General features: G+C 37.8%; 2 protein-coding genes, 1 long non-coding RNA gene and 1 pseudogene across 3 annotated transcripts; 1 reads left to right on the top strand and 3 right to left on the bottom strand.

Moving 5' to 3' along the window:
* Positions 1–1,082: 1,082 nt before the first annotated feature.
* LOC137744068 (uncharacterized) lies at positions 1,083–3,189 on the top strand. The gene is made up of 5 exons (XM_068483929.1): positions 1,083–1,423; positions 1,969–2,207; positions 2,330–2,410; positions 2,516–2,857; positions 3,003–3,189. The coding sequence occupies exons 1-5, from the start codon at positions 1,201–1,203 to the stop codon at positions 3,102–3,104; spliced, it is 987 nt and encodes a 328-aa protein (XP_068340030.1). The 5' UTR covers positions 1,083–1,200; the 3' UTR covers positions 3,105–3,189.
* A 3,500-nt stretch (positions 3,190–6,689) lies between these two features.
* On the bottom strand, positions 6,690–8,989 carry LOC137744116 (uncharacterized). The gene is made up of 5 exons (XR_011069587.1): positions 8,804–8,989; positions 8,616–8,725; positions 8,446–8,514; positions 7,768–7,830; positions 6,690–7,456 (listed from the first exon to the last, which is right to left on the bottom strand). It is a non-coding gene; the product is annotated as an uncharacterized lncRNA (long non-coding RNA).
* Positions 8,990–11,057: 2,068 nt separating this feature from the next.
* LOC137745360 (aspartic proteinase 36-like) lies at positions 11,058–13,090 on the bottom strand (annotated as a pseudogene).
* A 1,623-nt stretch (positions 13,091–14,713) lies between these two features.
* On the bottom strand, positions 14,714–18,353 carry LOC137746206 (aspartic proteinase 36-like). The gene is made up of 10 exons (XM_068486282.1): positions 17,877–18,353; positions 17,028–17,157; positions 16,691–16,938; positions 16,285–16,512; positions 16,014–16,179; positions 15,828–15,901; positions 15,614–15,704; positions 15,437–15,512; positions 15,263–15,334; positions 14,714–15,168 (listed from the first exon to the last, which is right to left on the bottom strand). Exons 1-10 carry the CDS (start codon positions 18,119–18,121, stop codon positions 15,020–15,022), a joined length of 1,479 nt encoding a protein of 492 aa, XP_068342383.1. The 5' UTR covers positions 18,122–18,353; the 3' UTR covers positions 14,714–15,019.
* Positions 18,354–19,126: the final 773 nt, after the last annotated feature.

Here is a 19,126-nt window from a genome sequence, read left to right as displayed (position 1 = left end):
GAAATTAAAATCGAGCCCTCTCCGCCACTTTTTCTAGGTTTGGAACTTAATAGATATTTGAAGGGAGATTGAGAAGGTGAGAATGAAAAGGAAAAAAAATTAGGGAGAATGTTGTTTGCATTCCTTTTATCAATATATAGTTCCTTTGAGCTCCTATATTATACTAGAGTTGTATTCTTGGAAGAAAACAGTATTAAACTTTAGGATATTATATTGGGAAGTGTTATTGGCACTCTAAAAATTTCATTCTACACTCCTCACAAATATATTTTTCTTTCTAAATATAGAAAGCTTAGAGTGTAGAATAAAAATTTTGAAGTGCCAATAACAATTCCCATTATATTTTCATATAACGCTAATATAAAATAAATACACATTCCTATATGTGGAGTGGTCGACCTTTCCGCCTTTGCTGATGAACGGCCATGGCTTTTATCTATACGTGTACATATCTGAAAATGCATAAATACATATATATGTGTGTAACACCTGAATCTGGATCCTCGTTGGATCCTCTTTGTAAGGATTCCGGAAATTCGTGAATCGTGTCCGTTCACCGTACATTGTACGGTCAGAAATCATTTTAAATATTTTTATTTAAAATTCAGCAGCCAAGTTAATTCTTTAAAATTAAACACAAACATTACTTGATAAAAACTAACTGCAAGACGTACGATGAACCTATATGATTCACAGATCTCCAAGATCCTCACCAAAATGATCCAGAGAGAATCCTGTTGGATTACACCTTGGCACTTGGTGCCCTACAAGGGAATTGGATCCTCTCCGAGGTGGCAAACCCTCGAGATCCTCCTAATACCTACAAATAGGAGAACCTCTCTAAAATTATAATAATTGTAGCCGTTGAATCAAAATCCAACGATCCGTGTTAATGAGTCAAGAGGATCACGAGAGTTTATCTCGGAGAGGACCCAATTCCCCCTACAAGTCAATAATTGAGTCAAAGCTAGCTGACATGGCAAGATCTGAGTGACTTTGCATTGCAACTCCAAAGACAGCAGAAGAAGACCCCAAAAACCTTATCCAAAATAATTAAAAAGAGAGGCTCTAATTCTATCCTCCTCTATCTCTCTATGCATGCATGTGCTAACACTCTCTCCCCTCTCTAGCAGCAGCAACCAATATGGATATGATGGGCAGGACTAGTCCTAGTACTGGCAGGGAGCAGAGAACCCAGAGATGAGTGCCTCCGTTTCCATCACTGCCCTCGTTGCCTCTAACTCCGCTGCTGCTGCCGCCACCAGCACCCTCCACCGCAAAACTACTAGTTCCTCCACTATCACCACCACTACTAGTACTGCAGCTAAACGAACAATTTTCACCTCCACCTCCAATTCCAAGCCTAATTTTACTGCCTCCTCTTCCTCCTCCTCCCACTACCACCACCCTTTCATACTGCGAGGTACCTACTTAATTACCCTTTCATCTGCAATGATCTCTCTATTCTAATTACATCTCATGTTCTTCTCTATATATGCCACCACTTAGTTCATTTGGATTCTAGAAATACAATAAATAAAAAGAACAGCTAGAAACAACTTTGACATCTAATTAATCAGCAGGAATGGGAACTCTTAACTGGTACTCCAAATTTCTGATTAGAGGTAGAGGTAGAGGTAGAGTACTGTCTCAATTCACATCAAATGTAAAATCCATTTGATTGAATTCATCAACTGATTGCAAGTGGCCTTTTACCACAGTAACGGAAAGGAGTTGAGCCCTTACATGATGGCATGGGTTCAAACCCCGTTCAACGGCTAATCTAACATCTAATCTAACAAAATCTATCGTTTGATAAATAAATAAAAAATATTCAAGAACTGATTCAACAGAATATACTTTTTCCTTAGTAACTTATCCTGTGAAACATAATTTAACTACCGTAATAAAAGTTTGAGTAAATCAATTGCTTCGCTTGTAACTGATCATGTGGCGGGGTGCATGCAGTAACAAATGATCCGACTAGTAGTAGGAGCACTAGTGAATCAGAATTGTCGACGACGGATAAAAGAACAGAGGCTGATAGGATTGTTGATGGATTGAACTTTGGGGAGCTATGCAATGATTTTGAGTGCATTAGTAGCCCCTTGGTGGAGTCTACAGCTCGACAACTTGTACGCGATATCCTTGAGCTACGAGAAGGCAATCGTGCCCTTGGAACCTTTGCTGTTTCTGTTAAATACAAGGTATATAATTAATACTTAACATGTAATGTAGTGTGGCATATGTGCTTATATATACTCGGTTAGAAGTTCTAGTGCTTTTATATGCGCTCAAGCGCTGACCAGTTAAAGATTTGTTATTCTAGGACCCAGTTAGAAGTTTTAGCGGACGTGACAAGTACAAGAGACCGCTATGGATAACCAGTGCACTAGAAAATCCCTCCGTGGTGAGTCTTCTGAGTTCATCTTATTCCTTTTGAAATTTCTTGTATAACAACCCACATAAATGCAAGATAAAAACATACTTGGTTGTTATTGTTTCATATGAACAGAGTGTGCAAGAAATGAGCATGTTATCGACGAGTGTCCTGAGTATCAAGTGGACAATCAAAGGGAAGGCGAAGAACATTATAGGAGGAGATTTGATCATAAGAATAAATTCCCAGTTCACTTTAAACCAGATAAGTGGCCAAGTCATTGAACATGAAGAGTTTTGGGATTTATCAGCTTCATCAGCCATTGCGAAAGCATATTTCTGGACATCACGCCGTCTTTATGCTACAATCGAGGGTGGAAAAGACTTGGTTGATCTTGCTAAAACCATTTCCAGCAAGTTCCCTAGAGAAAAACAGAACATGGAAATTTATCCAGACCCTTACGGTGATCCAACAAAGGTTAGTAATTAAACAAACGAAACACAAATATTTTATTCATTCTTACGGTAATGATCCTTACCCGTTTTTTTTTTTTTTTTTTTTTTAATTTTTTTTAATTTATTTCAATCGATTGACGTATTGTTTGCATGCTAATTTGATTCAGTTCTTTCAAAGGGATGATGGTTTCCAGAGAGATGTATACCAAATTGGACTATTTCTGGCACTAGTTTATTTTGTTGTACAGCTTTTGAAGACAACCTTGTAAAGTGATATAGGCATAACATATGTAATATATTTGAATAAGGTAAACTTTGCCTACTCCTCTAATAAAGTTTTCTTTTTTTTTAAGTGACTGATAATAAAATATTTCATATGAGGGAAAGAAGAGAAAAAAAATATAAAAAAAAAATATCAAAGGTGAAGGACAATATAAAATAAAAGTTTACCTAGTGCATTGGAGCGTGACATTTTTTTTCATAAAGCAATTGAGTATGCAACTTGTCACGTTAGCTATTATAGTACAATTTTATCTATAACATTTGCCTACGGCAATGAAGATGCTTTAAGAACTCAAGGGCTTTTTTAGTTGCTTGCCTTGGGAACTTGGAATCTCAGTGCCGGCCATGAGTAGAACATAATTTTTTTTGTTATTTTGTTGATAATTGATTTGGAGAAAAATAAAACCCCAGGATAGTTTATTAGATAAGTGACGAGATATTAAAGAAATTCAACAAGAAAATAGACCAGATGTAGAGTGGAAAGGTTTGAGAAAAAAGAAAAAAGAAACAAAAGAAAGGGTGACGGGAAAGAAGGACGACTGCAAGAAAAAAAGTGAATTAAAACAATAATGATAAAGGAGAGAGAAAATTCTACAAATAAAAGGGTCTTTTTATTTTATATTTCAATGTATATATCTATACTATTATTAAGAAAACCCTTATTGTCAACTTTTTTTTTCCATTTTACCCTCACTTTTGATACACACTATTGACAAAAGGAGAGCAAAATAGTAATTTTGTAGCTTTTGACAAAATAACAATCATATTCTTATTTTTCCTATTTTACCCTTTTTTTTTATGAGATAATGACAATCATATTTTTCTAATTTTGCCCTCACTTTTAATACATAATATTTACATAAGGAAGACAAAACAGTAATTATGTAATATTAAAAAAATGCACTTATTAAGAGAAATTATTCACCCACACACACACAAAGTGTGTGCTCTTTGCTAGTATTTAGAAAGGAAACAAATTAATTAATTTTCATGTTAAGCTATATCCCAATCACTAAAGTGTATTTGATGGAATGATATTTTTTTTTCATTGAAATCTAATGGTTCAAAACTTGTGTTAAAGTCATGTAAAAAGTACGATTTCATCGATCCGCTTCTATACATATAAAATCAATCCTCAATTTGAGGATCTGTGAGGTCTAAATGCATGTTAGCCACATGCATTTGGATCTCATATGTTCTTAAAATGAGGACATTAGGTCATCTTAAATAGAAAGAGCTAAATGTCTAAAAGCAAAAAAATGACTAGAATTGTTCAAAAATTCATCTCTAAAGGAGGGCTGGGCAATAAATTTGTGGAGCCTTCCTGTAAAAATCCGTCAATAATTTTACGATTTTATTAATTTTAAAAAAGTGAATTGACAAAAATACCTCTAGAGCCAAGATTGTTGACTTTCGTTGACCATCATTTAGAGAGACATACGAAACATTCTTTTAGTGTATCCTTGTAGTACTCGATGACATGAACAATAGGTACAAGCAGAATCAAATTCAAAGTTACCGCTAAAATTTTACAGAACTACGAATGTAAAAGGCATTTTGATAATTGCATGTGGCAGGATATTTTTCTGTTTTTGTCTTTTATGGAATTAGAGTATGAGCCAGTGGGGCCCACACCCCACTTTTTTCCCCTCTCCCGTGCCTTCCAAATCTCTCAGGTCTCTCTTTTATTTCAATTTTTTTTCTTGTCTTCTCTCTCTCATATTGGAGAAATTTTTAATTACGGCGGGTATACAAGTGGTAAATAGAAGTGATGAAAATTTTTATTTTTTAAGTTATTAACTTTTTAGTACACATATTCTATCATTTGTATAATGACACATGATATATCATTCTGTATACCGATCACGTTGAAAAATCTCTCTCATCTTCACTCTCTCCTATCTCTCATCGCTCAGACTATCTCCAATGATGGCTTATAACCTAAATTTCCCCCCCCCCAAAAAAAAATCCACTCCAACCCAAAACCTAAACCAAACCTAAAACCTAAAACTTAAAATGAACCCAAATACCAGTCACAAATTTAGCCCACAAATTGAAGTGGGACCCACACCCCAAAACCTCAAAACCCAAAACCCAATCTCCCTCACACGCATGAACAGTGCAACTGAAGCCCACCCACGTGGGTTGTCCCATCTGCTGTCAGTTTTACTGTAGCCCAACGGCTACTTTTCTTCATCCAACGACTCCATTTAAATGGACCGTTGGTTAATCCAACGGTTTAGGTTCAAATTATTTTTTTTAAGTTTTATATTTATATATTTATTGAATCCAACGGCTTAGATTGAATATAATCAAATCTAACGATAAAAAAAAAGATCTAACGGTCCAAATTTAAATCCAACGGCTAAAATAATTTAAAAAAAAATTATTTAACTTAAAATTCAACCAAAAACTCTATAAATACCTATGTATTTGTTCAAACATCCACACAAAACTCACTTTTCTCCTACAATTCTTCTAATTTTTCTTTCTACAATTTCTTCTCATTTCCAAAATTTTTGAGATGACAAAAGAGCATGTTAGAGGTCGTAATTGGACCTTTGACGAAGATATTGCTTTATGTTTGGCATGGATTTCTGTTAGCGAAGATGGTGCCGTAGGCACCAATCAAAATAGAAAGGTTTTGTGGGGTAAAATCGTTGATAAGTTCCATGAAAACTCCAACGCCGGTCGAAGGGAAGTTGGTGGTGTTTATGATCGGTGGAAGATTATCAACAAAGCGTGCACTTTGTGGAAAGGAAGTTTGGAGAGAGCCATGGTTGACATGCCTAGTGGAAGGGGCGCCTCAGAAATTGTGAGTTTCTTTGTTGATATTTTAGTTGTCATGTACATAATAGTATTTTGCAACTAATTGTTTTTATGTATTTGTTGCATAGGGTGACAAAGCAATGACAATTTACAAGACAAGAACTACACCAAAAAATCAAGCTTTTAAGTTGCATCATGCTTGGAACATCCTCAAGGATTGTCCGAGGTGGGGAACTGATGCGAATCAACAATGTGGAAGATTATTTCATAATGAAGCCCCACCCCCAAATGATGTCAATGAAGGTGTGAATTTTGCCGACAATGAAGGTGTTGACCAAATGAGTCCAACTTCTTCTTTTCCAAGGCCCCTAGGTACAGATAAACAAAAAGAAGCAAAGAGAAAAGGGAAGTCCCAAGATCTGATACGTGCACAATTTGCTAGCGAAATGGCAAGAATGAACGAAAACCAGTGCCGTCGGCAAGAAGAATCGGCCCAAATGTTTTTGGCCATGAAGGAAGAAGGGGATAGGGAGCAAGAAAGGTACGAAACTAATTTGATAATGGAGGACCTCGACAAATACACTCCAAAGAGGAAGAAATACTTACGTGGTAAACAAAAAGAAATTTTACGAATGAATGCCACAAGGAGTATATTTCAAGATGATGATTCATCTTAAGACTATCACCCAAGTCCATCACCAAGTCAAGATGATGGATATCATTATTAAATTTATGTAGTCTATGAGTTTTTCGATTGTATTAAGTTTATGTGGTTTTATTAATTGTCTTTTATTTTTATTTTTTAAGTTTATGTGGTTTATCATGATTTTCATGTATTGATTTAGTAATTTTTCAAAATTTATCGAAATTTAAATAATTTTAGGTTAAAATGACACGCCCCGACCCCGATATTCCCCGAATATCAGGATAGGCACGTGCTGGCCGACACCCGAAGGTGACGAAAGCCATTTATTGAGTGCAAATGCTGAAAACAAGGGATAAATAAGGTTTATAAATATAAAAGAATAATTAATATGCAAATACGGACCGTATTCAGAGCACACCTCTAATCTAGAATACTAAAAGAAAATAATATAAAATTGAATGAAACAAAGGAGTGGGTCCTACATCGAGAGGACTAGAAGATGTCGATGCGGAAGTGCCTGGACGTCGGGATTGTATGCCTCGATTCTAAGTCCTGAAGGGGGCGCAAAACAAACATGAGTGGACCAAGTTGATATATATATAATAAAACAGTTATCAACGTACTAACCCCCAGGTTTTATGAAAACACAAATATAATGATAAACATAGGTTTTCCGAAACCTAGCATGTCGTGCAATGTCTCAAATCATCATTCGCATAAAATAATAATCACTAGTGAATGTCCAATATAACACTTCAGGCCCCATGCCGGCTCCCCGTCTCTGAGCAGACAGTCAGAGGAAAATGCACTTCAGGCCCCTTGCCGGCTCCCCGTCTCTGAGCAGACAGTCAGAGGAAAACACACTCCAGGCCCTATGCCAACACCAAACCGTCGCCCGGGACGGACCGGATCTATCCCTACGTCCTGTAGCGGAAATGACCACTAGGTAAGTACAAAACCAGTGAACATACGTGTATTGAAAATCAACTTCATAGTATAAAGTCATCCATCATCTATACTATAAAGAAGTGTTCTAAACATGTTCTAAATATCATATCGTCATCCATCAGATATTCTATAAGAACATGGGTTATAGGAAAAATAGTAATAATTCAATCTAGCCTCAGTAAGCATGTTATCTCAAAACGTTTCATAAAACATAATCGTAAAGTCATGCTTTTCTGTGTATGCAATTCTACCATTAAAACATGCATTTTTAGAAGGGGTCCACTCACAGTACTTTGCCGTCGAAAAGCCACGCCATCTAGCGAAGAAGGAAACGCCACAGATAATCGCCCCTAAGCACATAAATGGTACATTTAGTCAAACTCTACTCAAACGATTGAATTTGGGAAAACGGACATCGGAAACGGGTTTAGAACGTCGAAATTAGCCTAGGAGGGGTCCCGCACGAAAACTCAAAACGTCAACGGTCAAAGTCAACGTTGACCGTTGACCGGTCAAAGTCAAAGTCAACGTCGACCGTTGACCGGGTCAACGGGTCAAACGGGTCTGGGCTTGGATCCATACGGCCCAAAGGCCCACAACAAAAAGGGTGATGGGTTTTGGGCTAACAGGCCCTAAGGCCTAATTAAAAAGGGGAAAAATGGGTTTGGGCTGCAACCAAGGCCCTAAGGCCTTTTGGGTTTTTAAAAGAAACAAAACTAAAAATAAAAATAGAAAGGGTGAGGGTATTGGGCCAGAAACCAGACAGGCTCTAAGCCCGTGGGTGTGGGAGATGGCCCGAAGGCCTGGGTATTTTCTTGGGCTGGGTTTTCACGCCGGAGAAGAAGGCCGGAATTCGGCCGGAATTTAGACAAACTTCGAACGTCCATAACTTTGTTAATACTCGACCAAATCAAGTGATTCAAAAATGAAAATCGTAGCTCTCGAAGAGACGAAGAGAATGGTACCTCACACGACGTCTAACTCGACGTGGTTTGGCTGGAAAACACCTCGAAAGTCACTGAGGTCGCCGGAAACTGGGTAAGATTCAAATGAGTATAACCTCTTCAATACTCAATGAAATTAGGTGAAACAAAAAGGAAAGTTGTAGTACTCAGCGAGATGAAGAGATTGATACCTTTCACGCCGGCCAACTCGCCGTGGTTTGGCCGGAAATTGCCTCGAAAGGGGCGGTGCTCGCCGGAAAAATTGGGTGTGCACTCACCCGTGCCAAAAACCCTCCAAAACCTTGGAAATCAAGAACCCAACTCAAAAACCACATCTAGGCAAAGTCTAACATAAGAAAAGAAGAATAAAAGAGCTTACCCAACCGGAAAAATAACCAAAACTCGCCGGAGGTGTTCGTGTCCTCCGGCACCGCGAGCAGGGGAGAGAGAAAGAGAGATATATGCAGTTAAATGGCAACAATGGTGACTCTCCTTGAGTTGGTGCCACTGTGGGTGTGTGTGTGTCTTTCACGGGGAAGAAGAAGAGAGAAATGGAGGAGTTTTCAAAAAGAAAGGAAAAAGGTGCAGACAACAAAAGAAAAGAAGGAAAGAAGAAAAAAGAAAAGGAAGAAAGAAGAGATGAGGGACACGGCAGGGGGACAAAACAGGGGGTGGGCCCCTTGGGCTCACCAAATAAGGTTTAAAAACAATTTTATAAAGAAAGGTACCCCCAAACTTAGTGAAAATACAAAAATACCTATTTTCTTATGTAAATCCCGGGACGGGTTGTTACATAAAATGTTCAAAAAATTAATTTAAGATAGTCTACATAATTTTTTTTTTTTTTTTTAAAAGTTAATTTAAAAAAAAAATAGCCTTAATTCATTCTTTGATAATCTGGGGCTAAAATTTTAGGCCAGAATTGTTGAAGTAGAAAAACTGTTTCTGGGCTAAAACCTAAATTTTATGGGCTAAATATTTTTAGGTTTTAGATCACCATTGGAGATGGTCTCACATATTCTCTCCTTCTCTCTTTACCCTTTATACTATCTCTTTCTCTCAGTTTTCTTTTTCTCATCCCTCTCTCTCTGCAAGTGCAGAAAAAACCGCACCATCACCACAACTCAAATCAATCACGATCACTAACCCAGAAACAACAACATTGAACCAGGGCCTGGCACTGAATTGTGACCACCGACATTGTTCACTATCGTTCCACACTAACTCCGGCGAGTTCTCGGTTTTTCGACTAAGGGTGAGCCTCGGGACCCCTCAACCTCAAATCATATTATTTTTGAACTCCTGATATTGTATTTAACCTTCAAAATGTGATTTGGTAGAGTTGATGCAGAAAAAAAACACCTCGGGAGAATATCCCTTGATTTTTGTAGGAAGGAACTGTGGCCGTTGGCAGTCTTAAATATATTTGTTCCCCATGCACTGCATCTAACGTGTTGAGTATATACATATTCCCCGCCCTTGTGGAATAAATGGTTAACTCTAACAGGAGCAGGAGCAGGAGGAGGAGTAGGAGGTACAGAAGCGTGCATAAAAGTTGCAACACATTGCCCTACCTAAGAGTCGGGATAGAGTTAAAAACTGTCCCAGTGTTCCTTGATAAGAAACCATCTTTTGCCGCATAAAGTTTGACATTCAAGAAATAAAGAATGTTAAATTTTAGGTAGACGGGTCATGGATCCACTCCAACAACATTGATATTGTCCCTACTTGACCACCTGCTCAATCCGTCAGGTGTGGGGTTTTAATACAAAAGGCATCGGTGATAGTTAGAGTGAGGTAATTCTATTTAAAGGGCTTGTTCTCAAGCTTTCTGGCCGATGTGGGATATAGAAATTCTAACACTCCTCCGCACGTGAGATCCCATTTTATGGGTCACACGTGAATATGGGACAAATCACGTGGAGCCAAGCTGGGGCTACCAATGGGGACCCACCCATTCACGTGACATCTCTTGGCCAACTTGGAGCCGCTCCAAGTCGGGGCTTACCCGTTCGCGTGGAGTCAAGGGGGACTCACCTGTTCACGTGGATGTACGGGCTCGTCCCCTGACTCTGGTACCATGTTAAATTTTAGGTAGACGGGTCATGGGTTTGCTCTAACAACACCGATACTGTCCCCACTTGGCCACCTTCTCAATCCGTCAAGTGTGGGGTTTTAATACAAAAGGTCTTAGTAGTTAGAGTGTGGTAATTCTATTTAAAGGGCTTGTTCTCAAGCCTTCTAGCCAATGTGGGATAGAGGAATTCTAACAAAGAAGCACTGTGAACACAGAAGAAAAAGATTCGGCAAGATGAAGCATCATGAAAAGTCATCTTAATCAATTATACATCATGGCGGGGCGGCTTGGCTTGGGTGGAAAAATGAACGAATGAAGCGAAAGAAGCGAATGAATGCAAAGTGAAGGAGTAATTATTCTTGTTGCTTCGTTTTTCTTTTCTTGTTCAAGATTAGAATGTAGAAATAGTAAACGTAAATCATATGACAAATAACTCTCCCATTCTGCAAAAGGGGTGTGGATTTCATTCCCTTTCCTCATCTGTTAGAATCAACACTATATATATGCTATACAATCCTATTCCCGGATAGTATGCCGATTGCGGCTCATCCCAATTTCAATCCCATACTCTAATCAAAGCGGCATGCACTGAATCCTTCAGAGATATCAACCAACCCAACACTATTGACTCGTCAATGAGTTTCCGACGACAATGAGGCTCAAATATTAATAGCAGATCGCAAACAAGCTCATCCCACCCACGAACCAGGAAGGGTGGACAAAAACTATCACCACCCGGAAAGACAGACAGATCAAGATTCAAGGGCAAGCAATATGAATCAAACACTGAATGGAACGCTCAACATAAGAATAAAATGAAACATAAAACCAAACACTGTAACTAGTCAAACACTGAATGTAACGCTACTCACAGGCGTAGTCAGTCCACCCGATGGCCTGGTGTTTTTGATATCATACAAGACTAGCTTATTTGAAAGTACCAAATCTGTAACTTGGAACAATTACAGTATTAATTTGATACATAGCATTCAATTCATGTGAAGAAACCAACTAATAAAACTTGCCATTCAAGACCCTACCTCCCAGGATAGTCATGGATTTTCCGTCTTTAGATTTCATGGACTTGGGTTGCCAACCAGAACACCAGACACACCCATCCTGTGTATAATGTCATGACAAAAATGTATATTAGTCAACAACTCATGGAACAAGGTCAAGGTAATTTACTTTTGTTCGAGAATCTAAAACACTTGCCTTTTTTCCCGAACAGACACTCAAGAGGATATGCAGTCAACACCGCAAAATTCTTAAAATTAAACTTCACAACCAGAATTCCACCATCAACACTTGCACAAGGAAAAGTAAGGTTTCAACAAGCATCACTGCTCTTCGTATATTCACATGCTTCCATCAAGTTAATCAGCAAATGTAATAGCTAAGATGATTGTGGTTACTTTCCGGAATACTCAAAGCATGTAAACTGCTCGTCAACAGTAGGTTTTTTCCATCCACACTGTCGAGCATATATCTGATTTACCAACAAAATAACAATGTCAGGTTTTTCAACCAAAGCAGGAAGCAATGTAGTTATTCAGACAACAAAATCCAAATGAAGAGAGTTAAAGAATTCAGTGACCACCTTTTTAAACCTCTGCCGCAAGATAAGCCCAGGTTGTTCCACTGTCAATTACTGCTCTGTTCCAGTCTTTGAAAAGGCCAAATAAATCTGTGGGAAGATCTAAAACATCGCCACCTACCTCAATGGACTTCATATAACATTGTAATGTGGCCTGATATCATATTCAATAAAATTAAATGTTTTCAAATTTCATAAGCCAATTACAGCATATTTTTCAATGAAGTTAAGTACCCCAAAGGATTCCGAGATTGTGTGACATACTGATTTGGTATCAGCGCAGTGGTGTTTTTCACTTTTGGTTCCTCCACTTCCCCAGTGACCCTGCTCCCACCACCTTTCACGTCATCCAAGCAGTGCGCGAATTCTTTTTTCACCTTTCCAGAAGAAGATAGCTACAAGATCACGAATGCATTTGTTTGTCCAAAACCAAGTATCCCATCAACCTCTGCAGGATTTACCAAGATTCCCAGATTGTTTAGCTCCACACCTATTCCACATGAGATGCAGCTTAATACACACATCAACAGCATAGAACAATGATTATGCAAACTCAAAGTAAGCCAACTCGAAGTAAACCAACCCAGATTGTCTAGCTCCACACCTAGTTCCGAATCTCATGTTATGCTAGTTTTAGTATGACAACTGCGCAAAACTCACCCGAGTACTATGTTTCCATTTATTGAGGTTGTTTGATGGTTTCCAGTGACTTTATCAAGTTGGATATTGTCCTTGACATAGTAACCAGCAGTTGTGCTTCCATCTCCGTACAAGATACCATAATTGCAAAGCTTATCGGCCTTGCAATCTGTAAGTATCACAAAACTTAAATTTGCAGCCAACTGAAAACTATGACTACCTAAGAACACACAATGCAACCTACGAAATAAAACCCCTAATTAAAAACATTATGAATTCAGTACAACAGGTGAAACTCTATCCAAAAAGTAACCTTAAACCTAAAAAAAACAAACTACAAACCGCAATAACATATTTTATTTTCTATTTTCTAAAAAGGAGAAAAAAGGGACAAGAAATCTTCAATTGAGACAAATAGGTTGTAAGTTCTAGCCTTCGTTTGCCAAAGCTCCCAACTCCAATACATTGAATGGGGAGTTGGTTACAAACATTAGGTGTCGAATTGTAATGCTAGCGGCGGATATAAGTGCATATTAAGTTAAGCAAGTAGATTATATAACATCAAACGTAGAGAGACTGTTTGTGTGTGGTTTGGGATCGATTATGCTGTTGTACGAGTTCTAGCCACCATTCCCTTTGGTTTAGCCAGCAGCCATTGACTACCAAAAATATTATCCTTTGGTAGGGCAATAATTTTATGTACTTGTTATAGCTGTCGTCTCCTTGCAGTGGATAGCTTTTCACACCATTCTTGAAAAGTAAACGAACTCCAACAATGAAAGAATAATGAAGACAAAGTCGATGATCCAAGTGAAGAAGAAATCAGAGGTCAAGCTAGTGCCACTTGTGAATTGATGAGATAGGTAGTTATATCAAGCTCGTTAAGAGTTGTTAAAGAGTGCAGTTAGTTGAGATAAGGAGAATATAATCCAATAGCTTAGCTTTCATTACAAGCTTTGTAAGAAAGTAATATAAACTAGCATTGTAAACATTACTTGACAATCAAGAAAAGTACACCTCAATCAAAACTCTCGAGCTCTCTCTTTCCGAATTTTTGCATTTCTCATCTAAGTTTCTTCAAGATTTGTTGAATTCTCACAAACAAGAGCCTGAAACTTACTAGTAGTTAAACTCGCTTTCATCCTAAAAATGTAGCATTAAAGTCATGGAATAGATAGAGGACGATATTATAAAATGGAGAATTGAACACAAGATATGACTTCTTCCATGTTTTAATTTTCGGTGATTCTTCTTGGTTAATGGAACATTTGAAATAGCTTATCTAATTGAGACAAAATAATATTGGATTGACTTGTACGAATGTTATTGTTGAACCTCTTCTTATGTTTTTGGATGGACTTGTATGAATTTTGAAGATAGGTTTTCAAATTTAATATATACAAAAACCCAAAAGGGTAAATTACATAAGACTACTCAACAATGGGTTGCACAATCTCATATCCCATCTTTTAAACATTGTAATGTCATACCTCAACTTACGAATTCGTTGCAATGTCAACCCTTCGTTAACTTTTCTGTTAAATGTTGATGTGGTAAGTGTGGGGCCCATATTTTTCTGAAGTGGCAGAAATATTCTTATGTCAGAATTGGGCGTATAATATGTTGATTTTGAAGAAAATTGTGAGCCAAACAAGACTCACAGGTATACCATGAGACCGTCAAGTTTAAGGCTAGAAACAATCGTTTTGGCTTTTAAAATTGCGTTTGAATTTCTATAATAAAAATTAGACGTTTTGGTTTCCGTCCGATTATGTCATTTATTTTTGTTTTAATTTTCAAAGGCTTTTGAATTGTCCAAAGGGAATAAATGGTTTGTTTAAGCTATGTTTGTTACCCACTGTACTCATCTTTTCATTCAATTATCAATTAATCAAAGCTATGTTTGTTACCCACTGTACTCATCTTTTCATTCAATTATCAATTAATCAATCATTCTTTGCGATTACTCTCCAAAACTGGTGGATTCCAGATTATCATTCTTCAAAGATTTACGCTTGTAATTTTTGTTAACTTCGTGCTACGTCAGCTTGCTGCTCATCCCACTCTCATGCTCTAATCAAAGCCATGCACTGACTCCTTCAGAGATATCAGCCCAACACCAAGAGTTGTTAATGAATTTCCGAGGACAATGAGGTTCAATTAATTGCAGATCGCATACAAGCTCATCCGAGAAAATAGATAAAAATAAAGAAACCATCACCACCTGGAAAGACAGATCAAGGGCAAGGAATGAAAGGGCTGCTGTGACACTAGTTGTTGAATTAAGCCAATATTTGCCGCATGGAAATCACTAACAAGAAGAATGCCAATAACCTTCCGATTATCGGACCCGAAGCTGAAGAAAGATTGTGGGCACCGACCGAGTACGCCTGCCCTGACTTCTCATCTTTCAGTTTGATACTTGAAGTGCCTAAATCACGACAAACCGAAAAAACCATAAGAATAAAATGCAACATAAAACGAAACACTGTAACAAATCAAACACTGAATGGAACGCTACTCACAGTTGTAGTCAGTCCACCCAATGGCCTGGTTTTCGATATCATACAAGACTAGCTTATTCGAAAGTACCAAATCTGCAAAGTCGGAACAATTACAATATTTGACGTAGGATTCAATTCGCGTGAATAAACCAACTAATAAATATTTGTTTTCTTGACTTGTGATTCAAACCCTACCTCCCAGAATAGTCATGGACTTTCCGCCTTTAGATTTCATGGAGTTGGGTTGCCAACCAGAACACCAGACATCATCCTGTGCACAATGTCATGATAAATGTAAAATCTAAATTAGTCAACAACTCATGGAACAAGGTCAAGTTAATTTACTTTTGTTCGAGAATCTAAAACACTTGCCTTTAACCGGAACAGATACTCATGAGGATATGCAGTCAACACCACAGAATTCTTAAAATTAAACTTCACAACGGGAAACCCATTGTCTACACTGCAAGAAAAACGCACAAGGAAAAGTAAAGTTAGGTTTCAACAAGCGTCGCTGCTCTACGTATAGTCATATGATTTGCTCAAATTAATCAACAAATTCAATAGCTAAGATGAAACTGCTTACTTTCCGGAATACTCAAAACATGTAAACTGCTTGTCAACAATATGTTTTTTCAATCCAGACTGTCGAGCATATATCTGATTTACCAACAAAATAACAATGTGAGGTTTTTCAACCAAAAAAGAAAGCAATGTAGTCATTTAGACAACAAAATCCAAATGAAGGGAGTTAAAGAGCTTCTGTGACCACCTTTTTCATAAAAGGTTCATAAACCTCCGGCGCAAGATAAGCCAAGGTTGTTCCACTGTCAATTACTGCCCCGTTCCTGTCTTCAAAAAGGCCAAATAAATCTGTTGGAAGATCTACAACATCGCCACCCACCTCAATGGACTTCACCGTAACAGTGTAATGTGGCCTGAGATCATATCCAATAAAAGTAAATAATCACAAATTTCATAAGCCAATTACAGCATATTTTGCAATGAAGTATTCCGAAGGATTCTGTGATCGTGTGACATACAGATTTGGTATCAGCGGAGTTGTGTTTTTCACTTTTGGTTCCACCACTTCCCCAACTGCCCAGATTCCACCACCTTTCACGTTATCCAAGCAGTGTGCGAATTCTTTTTTCACCATTCCAGAAGAAGATAGCTGCGAGATCACGGATGCATTTGCCTGTCCAAAACCAAGTATCCCATCAACTGCTCCGGGAGATTTACCAAGATTCCCAGATTGTTTAGCTCCACACCTATTCCACAAGAGATTCAGCTTAATAACACAGCAAGAGCATATCAACAATGAATTATACAAACTCAAAGTAAGCCAACTCAAACAGACAACGGGAAGCAACAAAAAAGACACTGAAAGAAATCTAGTTTTGATCCCATATTATGCTAGTATTAGTATGACCATTGCGCAAAACTCACCCGAATACTATGGTTCCATTTGTTGAGGTTGTTTGATGGTTTCCAGTGACTTTATCAAGTTGGATATTGTCCTTGACATAGTAACCAGCAGTTGTGCTTCCATCTCCGTATGAGATACTATAATTGCAAAGCATATCTGCCTTGCAATCAGGAAGTTTACCTTTGAATGAGGAAGTGCAGAACTCTTGATCACACGTAACCTTGCTTGAAGTTGAAGAGCTCTTCGGATCGTACATTGTGAGCTTAAACTGTATCACAATAACTATAACGATAAGTGCTGTGGCGATCATCAAGTAGCTAGGGCGAAAAGAGAAGGCAACAGAAGAGGCAAACGTACACCAAGATTACTTTTAGTAGGACAATCGCTGCACTCTGCACAATTCACCCATAAAACGTCACTTCCGGTATCAACTTGCACATGAAAGTCCTTTGAAGGGGAGCCAAGTCCGATTTTCGCAATGTAGAGCCTAAATCCGGCCAAACATAACATGTAAACCAATATTATAAGCATCCAACATGCAACGCAAAATTGTAAATGCAATCTGTAAGTATCACAAAACTTAAATTTGCACCCAACTGAAAACTATGACTACGTAAGTACACGTGATGCAACCTACAAAACAAACTAATAAAACCCAATTCAAAAACATTCTCACTTCAATATAACTGGTGAAATTCAATCCAAAATTTAACCTTAAACCTAAAAACAGATTAACAAACTGCAAAAACAGATTTTTTTTTTTTTTTTTTTTTCAAAAGGAGAAAAAAGAGACGAGAAATCTTTAATTGAGACAAACAGGTTGTAAGTTCAAACCTTAATTTACCAAAGCTCCCAACTCCCATTACATGGAAAGGGGAGTTGATTATAAATATTAAACTTTTTTTGGACAAAATAAATATTAAACTTTTAATACAAAGATATTGTAATACTGTAACAGAGGATTTAGGTTAAGTCACAACAATAATAATTAGGTATCGAACTGTAGTAATAGCGGAGGATATAATTACATATTAAGTTAAGCAAGTAGATTATATAACATCAAAAGTAGAGAGATTGCCTTAATTTGTCAACATTTCCCTTAGCAATTTAGCATTACTAACTAATGAAATTTGAAATCGAAAATATTTTTGTTTTATTTTCAGAAGATACAGAATCAATTGTGGTTGGAGGAAAGCAATTACGCACCCGGCTTCAGAAGGATGGCCATTGCCACCTAATTGCAAATCGATAGCGGAGTCTGAGCCGGCGAGAAGCCTCCGGTGGCGGCGAGCATCATGCTCTTTCCATGCACTCAAAGACACTTGCTTCCCAGCACCCTTGAACTTATGGCTCACCGGAAACACCATGTTACCCGACACATTTAATGCCAATGCGAACAAAACCACAAAACCAACCAACACGGCCATCCTTGTCCTTGCTGTTGCCGCCATTTCGAAAATTTTAAGGTCACTTAACCAAACCCAGATTGAAAACAACTCGAAAATTCAATCTTTGAAAGAAAAAAAAAATTGTTTGGATCGGACCCGACAGACAACAGCCACCCTTTTCCAGACAAAACCCGAGTTTTTGGAATAATTGCTAATAACTTGGATTAGAAATGTGGGTTTTGTGGGAAAATCATGGCCGAGTTCGGTGTAGAAGACGAGCAGGCAACAAGGTTGGTGGCCCTGTGGGGAGAGCGAGAGGGAGAAAAAGCATAGGCTGTATAAACAGCGGGATTATACAGCAAAGAAAAACAGAGAGAGAGAGAGAGAGAGGAGCAACGAGATTGTTGGGGGTTTCAACGGCGAAGGACACGTCTTTCCAAAATAGTAAACAACGTCGACCTTTGTAGTCGTCTTACTTTTTTTGACGTCTTTTCACATTTGGTATTTTGGTTTCGTTGTCGATTTTCTGGTATGTTGTCTGTTTTGTGTTTAATGTTTTTCTTTTAGTTTATCTTTAATTACGGGGATTTCTGTTTCCTGTTTATTCTGGATTTTCTTCAGTTTTGGTTTTGGAATTTGGAGGGAAACCCTAAATCATTTGCTTCAGGCCCTCCTCCTCCTCCTCCTCCTCTCTCTCTCTCTCTCTAAATTGTAACCTAAAAATTCATTGTCTTATGAGTAATGAAGATAGTCAACCGCACGACGCAACCCATGATCCCGACCACTCTGCTTATCAGCTTATGCCATGTTTGGATGATTCACGCACATGCCTAGCTCGTATATTCTTACTATTATCCGCCAAATGTGCTAAATGACAACGATCTGTAGTTGCTTGAAAGCCGTCACATTTATCATTTCTTAATGTCGTTTGAACAAAACCAATTAGTGTTTAAAGTTTTACAAAGTAAATTCGAATTTGAGAACTAGTTTTATTTTTATTCTTATGGGAAATCATTTTTACATACAATTTTTTTCTCATGCACATCTGTGTTTATTTTTTGATTTTTA

The sequence above is a fragment of the Pyrus communis genome, chromosome 9, assembly GCF_963583255.1.
Source record: "Pyrus communis chromosome 9, drPyrComm1.1, whole genome shotgun sequence".
In the NCBI taxonomy this organism is placed as follows: domain Eukaryota; kingdom Viridiplantae; phylum Streptophyta; class Magnoliopsida; order Rosales; family Rosaceae; genus Pyrus; species Pyrus communis.
The sequence above is the reverse complement of the archived record's forward strand: the minus strand, read 5'-3'. Positions and strand labels throughout refer to the sequence as shown.